This window comes from Apteryx rowi, unplaced genomic scaffold, assembly GCF_003343035.1.
Source record: "Apteryx rowi isolate R43461 unplaced genomic scaffold, aptRow1 scaffold_813, whole genome shotgun sequence".
Taxonomy (NCBI): Eukaryota; Metazoa; Chordata; class Aves; order Apterygiformes; family Apterygidae; genus Apteryx; species Apteryx rowi.
In genome coordinates, this window is record NW_020451109.1 from 51,611 (window position 1) to 63,871 (window position 12,261).

General features: G+C 41.3%; 1 protein-coding gene across 1 annotated transcript in view; it reads right to left on the minus strand.

Annotated features, from left to right (window-relative positions):
- Nucleotides 1-1,668: 1,668 nt before the first annotated feature.
- COLQ (collagen like tail subunit of asymmetric acetylcholinesterase) overlaps nt 1,669-12,261 on the minus strand; it is a 31,424-nt gene continuing 20,831 nt past the window's right edge. The window contains exons 12-17 of the mRNA XM_026089459.1: nt 11,807-11,903; nt 9,845-9,984; nt 6,771-6,890; nt 5,830-5,950; nt 3,841-3,943; nt 1,669-1,850 (exon numbers count right to left, since the gene is read on the minus strand). Coding sequence (XP_025945244.1) covers nt 1,781-1,850; nt 3,841-3,943; nt 5,830-5,950; nt 6,771-6,890; nt 9,845-9,984; nt 11,807-11,903 — 651 coding nt within the window. The 3' untranslated portion in view covers nt 1,669-1,780. The remainder of the gene's footprint in view (nt 1,851-3,840; nt 3,944-5,829; nt 5,951-6,770; nt 6,891-9,844; nt 9,985-11,806; nt 11,904-12,261) is intronic.

The window sequence follows — 12,261 nt, forward strand, 5'->3', positions numbered from 1 at the left end:
ATTGTTCCTATTGTTGCTGAACTGGACTACAAACATTGGTGGCTTGGCTTGGCTTCACAGCAGCATAAACAGTCCAGGTAAGAGATAGCCACAAAAAGTACACTAACTGTGTTAGGTTTTTTTTTTTTTTTTTTGAATTGGTAATTTCCAGTATCACTTTGGACATACAGAGATAAAGTCTTCTATACAGGTGGTAAAAGTTATATGTATTTATTGGTTGCTTTAACGCATTAGCATTATAATATAGCATCCACCTTTATTTAACCTTTACAGAAGTAACTGTATAAGTGCAGCTGTTACAGTGCTGTCATTGTTACATATAACTCATGCATTTTAAATATTCATGTAGAGCATTTATTGCAAAGCAGAAAAGAGAGGCCTGTATGAAAATAACACCTTCATTTAAGGCTTTTAAACCTGAATTCCACACATAGTTGTAGCATTTTCTTCTATTATAAACTCTTTTGCACATAACGTATTTAATATGCTTCCCACATGAAATTTACTCTTTAATGCTTACTAGTAAATAAGTATATAATCACCCTGACTCCTATCAGAGCTAATATATTTGACCAAACTTTCTGAAAAACAAAAATATATGTACATTATACAGCATATAGGCTGAATGAGCATCCTTAAACACACTACTCCAAGATTTGCTTTGTAGAGGTTAAAAAAGACAAGAATGTTCATTCAATAACACTCCAGACAAGATGGCAGAAACAGACAGTAGCACAGAGGGAGGCCAGCACACGTGGACAGAGGACACAATATAACCGGACACCTGAATGATGAACATCAGGTGGACAAGGGGTGGAAAACAAAAAATAATAGCTTCCAGTGCAGAAACCGGAGCAAAAAGCAATGTGTACATGGTCACGTTGTGATTTCAGGCAGGTAATCGGGGGAACGGCTAACCTGAAGCTGTCCCAGTCCTCCTGGCATCACGTAGGATGCAGTCAGCCTGGCAACGGTGGGAAACCGAGCAATGTTCGTGCTTTGTCCTCCCTTCCAGTCTGATTCCTCCATGAAGAGAGGGCTCCTTGGCTATTTCACAGTTTATTTGCCCAGTTTGGCCTTCGTGTTCTGTGATTTTAGGCCTCATGTGACCTCTTCATTCCTGCGCACGCGCAGATACACATAGCTAAACCTCTTAGCCCCAAGGCAAAGGTGACCACCAGCTTCTTTGCCTGATTTGCTGCCCTTTAAAGCACTTTCTGAATGGCATCAGCTTGCTCGACCCACGAGGGTGTAGAGTTAGCCTTGATGGCACTGAAATCATAACTCACATGGATACAGCACTTAAAGTTCACATTGTAATAAAAGAGTAAAGAGTCTCTATAAACACCGCATCCAAGATATGCATTGTGTTTATGCTGAGAAGGTTTAAGAATTTACATTTAGGTCTAACAGTGCTAAGTCGAGGTAATGTTGTCTTATTACACAATATTCTTGGCTAGTGAAATTCGGTTTCCAGTAGTTTAACATTGCATTTGTGACAGAGAGCAAGTTCCCACACAGAGCCATGTGAAAGTCTTACTGGCAAACACCATTTGACATTTTTCTATTAAGACAGGATGCAGTGGTCCTACTTTTCTCTGATCTGACTTAATTTAAAAAAAGAAAAACATTTCAAAATGGCCATCAGCAGCATGACATGTTTGTTTGTTTTCACACAGAGGTTTTTTTTTCTTTTTGTTCCAATCCTTCTTGGATAGATGAGAGTATAGCACCTAGCGTCCCTGTTGCATGTGGGATGCTACCCACCTCTGCGCTCCCCTCATGTGAAGTATCGACACTGTGTAGAGTCAATGTAGCAGTAAGAAGTGCATCGTAATTTTCCGTAAGACCTAAAATGAAAGAGAAAAATATCAGTTCCAAAATATGCTATAGTTCACATAATGAATATAGCTTCTGGATGCAGTACTCTGCAGGAATCAAGGCAATTCAAGTAAGATGTTGCGCCAAAAGTGCCAAGTGCAGTGACATTTGGCAACCAAAACAAAGGAACAATTTCCAGTAGTGCTCTACCATGCTCCCCTTTGTCAGCAAATCCTAATTCCCACTAATGTCAATTAAAAAAAAAAAAACCCGTTGAGAGGAACCTGCACATTGGCCAGGGCACATGGAGGCAGCCTCGACACTAGCTCCAGGCAGCTGTAAATTCTTTGGGTGATCACCAGGTCCCTGACACTGAGATTTTGCTAAGCATTTAATTCCTGTAACTTCCATGGAAAATCCACAGGAACTGTGTAACTAAATATTTGAGGATCTGAGTTAAGCATTTTCCAGTAACTTCTAATAGCTTCAGTAGATGTGATTTTGCCTTTCCTTTGACTTATTTTACACATATGTGAAATAATGATAGTGCCACACGCCCACCACTGAAAAAATATCTAGTGAAATAAAAACATTAGATGCAAGTTTTACTTACAATGTATGTGTGTATGGGGATACTCACGAAATAAGGAAAAATGGAGATCTTTTTTATCTTTCCATTGACTTAAACTGAGCTACAGTGATTCTACGTACTGAAGATCTGACCAGAGATGCTAATAAAAAAAAGCAATTTTGATGAGTCTTTATTGCTATCATATGTTCAAGTGAATAATGCATCTATTAGATAATCCAAAAACACAGCTCCTTTGAAATATGTCCTCGAATAACCCACATTCTCAGAAAACCAACACAAAATCTGAAGCAAAGGTGGGTGAAATATGAAGGTTACTGAAGGAGAGGCTGCTTTGGGATGAAACTCCTCCTTGACTGCCAAGCTCACATTTTTCTCTCACTGTACTGATGAATCACAGCTTGACCTTTCTTTTAGCAGATAATCAGCAGGCTCCACACACAGAAATAAAGTTGCTCTTCAAAACCTGATTATATGTGGAAAATGAAACGTAGAAAAATTTCTCATATTTTTGCAGGACTCTCATTTTTGGCATCTAACTTCAGACTTTGAAAAGGAAATGTTTTTTACAGGTGGATAGCTCAACACTCTCTTGAAGACCAGATCCCTTAAAAATGTTTCATGTTGCCAGGTTTGCTAGTCTCAATTTTAGTAATCTCTTGTACCAGGAGTACTCCAGCAATTGCAATGGAAGGATTAGCACAGCTCTTGATTTACAAAGATGTCCTGTGGTTTCTTACTCCTGTCAATTAGCACGTTATTCTTTCATGAACCATGAGGCCTCTCCGCATAATTTCATTTGCAAATTAAATGTTTCCTGTTAGCCAGTAACAATACCTGACAGTTAAATAGAGGTCCTGCTGTTGGAGGCAAAATGCTGACCAGAGGAAGCTATTTAAACAAATGCAGAGGCAGCAACTCAACAATAAGCAGATGCTTTACAGAAAGACACTGCTAAGCAGATGTATGGCTTTCCATCTGCTGTTGAGTGAATTTCCTGCTCTTTGGAGAGGTTGTTATGGTTGATTCAGAAACAAAGATGCCCCTAGAGTACCCATTAAGGGTAAGCGCAAAAGGAGATGGATCTGTGCTTTATTTTTTTTTTTTAATTCGATCATCACAGTCTTTCCTATATTTGGTATGTTATGAGTGGACATTAATGTAATGCTAACATTCCCAAAATGAGGAAATCTTTGCAAATAATGGTCAAATGTATGCCCACATGATCTTCATTCATTTAGCACAATAGGAACCGTGTGCATATAATGGAGAGGTGATGTTTAGCCCTTAAGGTCAATAATATAAGGAAAGAATCTGACAGTCTGTCTTCCCCCTACTCTCTTCAGTGGTCCCAACTGAACAAGGTTTACTTAGGTAATATTTTCCTCTTTTAATAATAACAATGAAGCAAAAGACAGGTTCATACATACCCAGGGAGATATGTTTTACATGTCAAATATCCAAAATCCTTCCCATCACAGTCTTCAACCCCCTCGTGCCTGTAGCCATCACCACAGTAAGCACGACGGCATCCTAGTTAAAGATACAGAAAGAAAGACCTTCTTAACACAAGTGGGACTAGATTTTTAAGGGTAGAGCATAAAACAAGGCATTGGGGAGAGGCATCCTATAAGGACCTCTGTCTTAGGAGATGCAATATTCTTCACTACAAAGAATACTCTTTCTTTAGCCTTATTTGGGTGACCAAGAAAAGAAATGCTATAAACAGTTACWATACGAGCCATAATTACAACAACAATAATTACAATAATCACTACTACTATAGATAATTACTCTAGAAGCAAATCAAAGGAATAAAATACAGTTAACGTAAATGATTTGTGGAGGTCACATTTTCAAAAAAACACTTCAAAATCATTAAGCGGTTTGAAAATCCCAGGCTGGATCTTTACTCAACATTGCGTAGTATCCACATGCATCTACTACAACATACAAACAAGATTATGCAGACCTATTGCCTCTCCATCAAAAAAATAAAAGTAAGCATGTAATGATTGCAAAAAAGGTATTTTTCTCACTGATTCTTACTGTCTTCAGTGTGAGCGGGGCCTGAGGCATTTTTTCGTGGTGACTGGAGCATAGGCTACAGTAATTTGTGGCCTTTACTTCAACAGCTGGACTTTGTTTTTGATGTCTCCAACTTTTTGAGTATGACTTTGTAAGTAAGCTGAGAACAAATTCATTTAGCTAAAATCCCTTTGACACCTCCTCAGAGGCATTTTTATCAAGCAGATTAAAAGGACACTCAAGGATAGAAAGTTTCTAAGAATTAGAAGTGGGTCATTTACTAACCATGTATTCTTCTTAGAGATCTCACAAATGATTCATTAATTGCACCAATGCTCTGCTTATCAGAAATTGCTGCTTCTAAGAACAATGAGTTCTTAGAAGTACTATTGTACAATTAAACCCACTTAACATTCAGTTAGTCTTTTTCTTTTGAAAAGAGAATGACTGGCAGAGGCACACAGGTGCACAGGAACACGATGACCTCCATACGCTCATTGCTGAGTAATTCAGTTATAACTCTTCAGGTCAGGCCACATCAGTGTCAGAAGTTTACCTATTGTAAGGCCTCTCTTCACTTGAAGATCTGCGCAGCGCATAGCGCAGAGTAACACGATGGGCTTGCAGGTGCGTAACGTACAATTGTGCGAGCACTGGAACTAACGAGCACAGCTTTCCCGCGTGTTTGTATCTCATGGTTAACTGCAAATTCTAACTGAACTGTTTTCTCATGCTTGGAGCCTGGAGAGAGGTCACTCTATCTCTCTGGATTGCTCTTGCGGACAGGCAAGCCTAGAGGGGGCGTTTATTTATATCACTCACTCTCTGTACCTGTTGCAGCTGAATTGCCTTTGAAATCTCTTGTTTTCAAGTGCAAAGTTGGCTGGGGATTCCTGTGTTAGAAGGGGAAGGCCGGTGATTGACAGGTSGGTAGGCAAACTCACACACAGTGTGTCTATATACCTCTCATTTCCGTAGAAAGCTGAACTAAAAAATGGAGGGATATATAAATGAAAAAGAAAGCTTGCATCTTTCAGTGTTGGCTGATACTTGTTCTGCAAGGTGAAAGAAGCCCATTTGCTAAAACTGTTAAGAAAGTACTAAACCTGCTAGGTGTCTGCTATAGAAGGTACAGATTGTTGCTCTCTGGGGAAGAAATCAAGTGGTAAAAGCAAGGTAAATGTGATGACTTCTCAATTTGCACACTACAGCCATGGTGCCTCCCTCTCTCAATGTCTGCACTCAGTTTGCAGATCACAAGCTGCCCGCAAGCTCCCGCGCATGGTGTACAACGCTCGCGTGATGTACGTGGCAGGGCACCTGTGGAAATAACTAACGCACCTTCCACGTGAGCAGAGGAAAATGAGTGCACTCAGGGAGCCACAACTTACCTATGCAGTCGTCAGTCACGACCGCGTTGCCGTCATCGCACTCTTCCCCAGCCTGCACGATGCCGTCTCCGCAGGTGCCGCCATCCTCTACGGGGTAACCCACAGGGTAGAAAGGGGTAAGCTGGCCAAACAAACACACGGCGGTTAACAGGGTGGCACCGCCAGCTGCCTGGGTCACACCGACGGGAAAGGGCTGCCCAGGTGGATCCAGCCCATGCAGCTTTCCTGCAGGGTGACTTGTTCCCAAAACACAAGCATCACCACACTGAGGAGCGACCACGGCCCATCACTTGGCCACGTGCAGCTCTGGGGTGCGGAGCCAAAGGTTTTGAAAGTGTAGTGGCCGTTTGGAAAGGCAGTTTTGGTTTAGGTACCTCTCCCACATGAAGTTAAGATCTTTTTCAGGCAGTTTCTATACAGGGGAATCACATCAACGATTTTCTGTTGCAACCAGGTTTTCTTATCCTGCTATTTGATGGTTAATAGGGGTTATACAGAGCCTGATTCAAAGTCCATTAAGGATCCTTCTGCTGATTACAGTGGGACTGGCTCAATCCCTTGAAGCAATAAGGAAATACAAGGCTTTGATTTGCAGGTTTTGTACTTTCTCACAGCTTGGCACCCTGATGAGTTTTGCCTTATTTTGTGTTAAATCAAAGACTCTCATTACTACCACAATTCCCCAAACAGCCCCATTTTGTTCACTACTGGAGCATGGTTCACAGAGAGGTTAGCAAAACCTGGAACACTGATGAGTTAATGCCTCAATAATTAAGACTCCTGTGAACAAAAATTACAGAATTAATACAGCTGTGACAGTGCTCAAACATGAGCTTCTTCTTCATTTGTTTGATTGATTCTGTATCATATCTTAAGTTCAGAAGTATTTAAAAATGAAACATGCACTCACAAGTTTTCTCAGATCATAGTCATATTTTCACCTGGATTGGGAGCCATCCAATGGTATCCTTGAAATACAAAGATCTTTGATCTCTTCTAAAAGCTAAGGCATTTTCAGTGTTTAACTGCTCCAATTCTTCTCGATTGTTCACCACAAAAATCTGGGGCACAGAAAAACAGGTGATCGTAACCCTTTCAAGAAGTGTTTCGGTTTGTCGTGGAATCCAGCTTTGCAGGCTGACATATGTGTCTGCAACTACATAAATACTTGCACAGAAAAATGGTTTGGTTGTTTTCGGAAGCAGAATGGTACTGCAACCCCATGTTACTCCATGTTCTGCAAGGCTGTAAGAGGCTGCTTTGCAATTGTAAAAGAGATGAGTTTGCAAGAGATAATGGTCTTTCTTGAGGACCTAATTAAGGTTTCAATGACCTTATCTCAAAATGCACAGCCACAGCTAACGACCATGCAAATACTCGGGCATGATCATTGCTGTGAAAAATTTCAGATGCTCAAATGTTTAGATACTGGAACAATTGCAAAATTCATACGGGCATAAGTGCTCTTTGTGGGCATGTCTATAATCTTTTAGGCATGCTCGTGGCTACAAAATAAATAATGCATTGCTCACTGTAGCCTTCACTTATCTTTTAATACTTTGTTTAGACCTAATTGGCATTGAAATGAATATTTCTTTACAAGCATGCACTTCAGTCTAAAGCAAAGTCTTCAATTAAACAGAAAAAAAATAGTTCAAAATGGAGAGAATTAGGATGAGCTTCTCTCTACCCAAATTCTTTTAATGTCTCAGTCACTGAAATTGGCTGTGAGAGGCATTAAGAAATAATCTCTTCTTTCAGCAATTTAATGAAATTAATTCTGGCAAAATTCAAACCATTTTTAAATTAAGAAAAAGCAAATGTAATGTTTCTGAGTAAAATGGATTTAGTAACATACTGCCTGAGTCTGATTCCCACCAGCATAAACAGAATTAGCTTTTTTAAAACAAATTACCCTGAAATTTTTACATAGCAGAATATTCCCAGAGCCCCTGACAAAGGCCAATATCATTAAAGAAGCATTGAATAAAAATGCCATCAGCTGGAATGAAAGAAAGCAAAGAAATAGAAAGCCAACAAAGAACCAATCCTGTAATTGTGTTCAGTAGCTAAAGTCCTAGCCTCAGAGCTCTAATTTCTGTTGAAATCAATGGAAGATCTGTCTTCTCTGAAACTATAGATACTGGCCTTGGAAATTATAAAAGATTTAAAAAACAGAATGAATTAGAGTGACAGAAAAAGAGAGTTTTGTTTCCTAGCCTCTCTGCTCCTCTGGCAGTGCGAGGACGTTGCAAGCTGAGGAGTGAGCGGGTGGTTGCACTGGGGAGCTGCTATGGTAGGAAAGAGTGGCTGAAACCGGGCGAATTCCCATGGTCAGTGCTGGCTGCAGTCCTGCTTTGGCAAAGCGGGAGCTCCAGCACCCCGGGACAGGGACACAGAGCGCCTTCTCTGCGGCTTTTCCACATGCAGCTCTAGCAACCCTGACAGCAGCCTCCGAGCGGTGCCAGGCTGACTCTGGCGCTGCCACATGGGGATCTAAATGGGACAAAAGCAGCGTGAAGCTCATGCTCTTGACACTTGAGGGAGTAAAGCAAACAGGACAGGCAAATGGGGAGTGAGGCTCAGCAAGTGCTCCACTTTCTGAGAAGATGAGGGCAGAAATTTGTGTGGCTTCCCCATCTGCCTCTTTGTCATCCCCTCAATCCTGACAACAGAAATTGCACTTGGTTGTCACCAAAGGAAAGTTCATAGAGATGGCTGTGGGTTATTCATAGTTTAGGTGGTTATACCTTCGTTACCTTCTTTAAAGATCTGGTATTAAACTGTGCCTGATGGGGAAGAAGGTGCAGGGGCTAACAAGACCTGCACTGAATACTGCAGGCCTTACGCTTTGTCCTAAGTGTTCTCCATGCCGTGAAATATATGACAGGTTTTTGCAATAGTGTGCAGTGGGATGTGAGATGCACCTTCATTTCATGTGCTTTATTCTGTCGCCATTAAGTTTTAGAAATAACTAACTGGGCTTCTTGCAATATAACACGCACAGGGATGAGCAACAAAGCTGACAAGATTTGCAGCACACGCCTGCAAAAGACTGACCCGGTGTAATAAACAGTGTAGTGAGTTCGCACCCTTTCACGCACAACAGTGGCTTTCTGAAGAAGTGGCAGATGGGCAAGTTAACAAAGCTAACTGCTGTGTACTGTCATTCAAAGACAGGACATCATGCAACACTCCTCTTGTCTGCATGGCAGGGCTACACGTGCTTGTTCACAGCAGCAGAAAGGCAGCATTTATATTGCCAATTAAGTGCTACCATGCAGAGAATAATAAGGCAGGGCCCAGCTGAAGGAAAAGTCCAGAAACAGTATTTACAAAGACCAAAGAAATCAGAGAGAAAAAAGTTCTACGTCACTTGCCAGCAGTGACTTGTCCTTTAGAGTACTTTGTCCAATCTGCTCATAAAAATGCTTTCAAGAAGGCTAGAGATTGAAACTGGGCTATATAAAGTGTATGTCTACAGACAGGAGCTCAGAAGTCTGACTCCCATGGTTTGTGGAGACATTTTTCATCCAAGGTAGAGGGCCTGTGTTTTGGGAGAAAGTGCTATATATGTATATGCTATATGCTTGACCCTGATATTCAATTCTGAAATCACTGTGTTTGCAGACACAAAATATGAGCAAAAAAGAGATGCTTCCTTCACCAGCCAACCTGAAATACATTCCAATTGACTGAAATAATAAGAACAGATTGTGTATGCATAGTAAGGTTGAGGAAAGCATCCTCAGGTTCAAAAACAAGTTTCTAAAAAAGTGCCACACTGCTTACTGGTTTGAGATAGCTGCATTTCAGCATCTCAGTTACACAGCCCTCAGAGCTAGATATGGGATTAAATTCTTTTGCACTGACTGGATTGCAAAGGCTTTGGATAGCAGAAATAACACATACAGACATCTTCCTTGTTAAATCCAAAATATTAGCAAACATAACACCTCTTATTAAAAAAACTACTTAAGAACAGTTGTCATCCTCTCCTAGAAAATCTGCTTACCGCAGGGACTTTTGGATAACTATGTCCAAACACTGATTCCTCATACGGTGGACTATTCACATTTTGTGGGGATCTGCAGAGACATCTCCCTGGAGGCCCTGGAAGTCCTCTTTCCCCTTTTGGTCCTACTGCTAATTGTCCTAGGAAGCAAAATAGCAGGTTGCCATGTGATGAAGGTACCATACAAAACACAAACACACCCTCAGTGGAAAAAGTACTGGTCAGGTGAATACGCACTTACATAAATTTTCAGAAATGCACATCTCCCAGCAAATCCACCAAGAGCTGAGGGAACTCATTACCAGAATCACCAATTCTAGCACTTTAGGAGTAAAACTAGAGCTTGTATCACATTCATTTTCTTTCAGATCACACTTTTAAAATTTTTCTACCAACTTTATAGAGAAAGAGATTGGCCATTTGCTTATGATTTCCATATGTGTCAATATGGTTGAAGCTATAGAACTTCAAGCCATGATGCACATGTAAATTACAGCATCTATGCAGTGAGTATAGTATAAGTGTTAGATAGAGTCAGTCTTTGTATTATGTCTGTGTATGACTTGTGCATATATATACAGTCAATTGAACACTGCTGTCTCAGTGAGTTCTGTAAAGGAAATCCCAGCTAGAAATACAGCAGTGCTACAGATAAAAATTACCCCCCCCCCCCCCCAAAAAAAAAAAAAACTATGTTTTTTTGACTTTCAAACAGTGTCAAGGATGCAGTACTCTGCAGAATTAGAATTATGAGCCATCGTGTTAATACTGCAAGCAGTGACATCATTACAGCAAGGTCATTTAGAATAAGAATTTATAAGTTAGAGCAAAGAGATTGACAAGTCTGATACATAAACTTTCCTGGGGTCGAATAAAGCCTTTAAAAAGTAATCTCAAGATCTGGCTGCCTTCCCATTGGCATGGTGAAAATTCAACCCTTTGAAATGTCTAGATAATTTACTCAGGATAAACATGTTTCATAATGAGAGACATGAGATATATGAAGAGTAATTGGTGAAGCAGCCCCCAGGTCCACAGATGAACCATTTCCACACCACCAGAAGAAAGAGATCTCCTGCCCGCTGGTGTAAGCAAGGGAAGAAAAAGGGAAAGAAAAATGAAAAAAAAAATTGCACAGATCAGCTGCAGTACAAATAGTTGGTGTCCATCTGAGACAAAAACAGCTCCCAGCTGTCTTTGCTTTTGTTTCTTTTCAAGACTCTTGTTATAATTCAGTAGACAGCAAATTTGGAAAAGCCCTTTCTGAACCACAGTCACGGAGTATTACAGGTCGTATATCATCTTCCATGTCTACACTCGGCCTCCCAAGAGAAAGCAAGCTGCCCAGGGTTCATGTGCGTGCACAACTTTGAAGCTGTATGGTTATCAGTTACACAAATGCAAAGAGCACAGAGATATCTACAAAATCTAGTAAAAGGAGAGAATTCTTTCCTCCCCCTTTTTCCCTCTAACTCCTGTCACTTTCCTTCTCTTTCCTGTTTCCCCCACTGTCACTGGGACCTGAGTCTCATCTGTTTTTCTTTTGCAGAGCTTTGCAGGGTGAGTACGTCCCGGCTGATTAGAAATAGCAATATGTCATTGTAAGCTAGCATATCTGGAGAAGCAACAGATCTTTGATGATGAAGATTAACTAGTTCCTCCAAGGCTGCCAGATAGCCTTTCATCATCCTCATCCAATACAGTCCCACAAGGAACCACATGTTTCAGTTTTATTTGAAATGTCAAAAGCCATTATGAAGGCTTCCAAGTAAGGTATAAAATCCCTTATAATGGACAAGGTTGGAATGACCCGCCTTTTGGAGAAATCTCCTCACTGTAAGTGGAGAAGCAAACAAAGCCTTGCAGCATTTTCTGTAAGGGTGCCTATGTAGGCAGATGTGACCAGTCAGGAGGGACTGGTGAGGAGGGACAGTGCCTAAAATTACCTGATCCCCTGCTTACCTGATCCTGAAGGTCCAGGGGGGCCTGGCTGGCCTGAAGGACCAGGCCTTCCAGGTGGACCCATGACTCCCACAGGTCCAATGTCTCCCTTTTGTCCCTAGGAGAGAGGAGACATCCATTTGTTTGTTAAGCTATTAATAACGCGCAACCTTTCCCCCTCTCCAGCCATTAGTGGCTCCCCTTTCAAGAAAGCAGAGACATTTGCCAACAGGAGCAAGTGCACAGCATGGACTCCAGAGCCATCACCCCGGGGAGAGGTCCTGCGCTGTCCTCTTCCATGTGGAGATAGAAAGGTGGGTTCAAGCAGGGCTCCTGCTCCCCAAAAAGTGAATGGTACCAGTAGATCTGCACTGTGTGGAGTCAGGAACCACCCTGCTCTGACTTCAGTCATTCAGTGGCCTTTTTTTAAAGATGCCTTTTCATCCCTGGTAGTTATCTAGGAGGCAGTGCAGCTC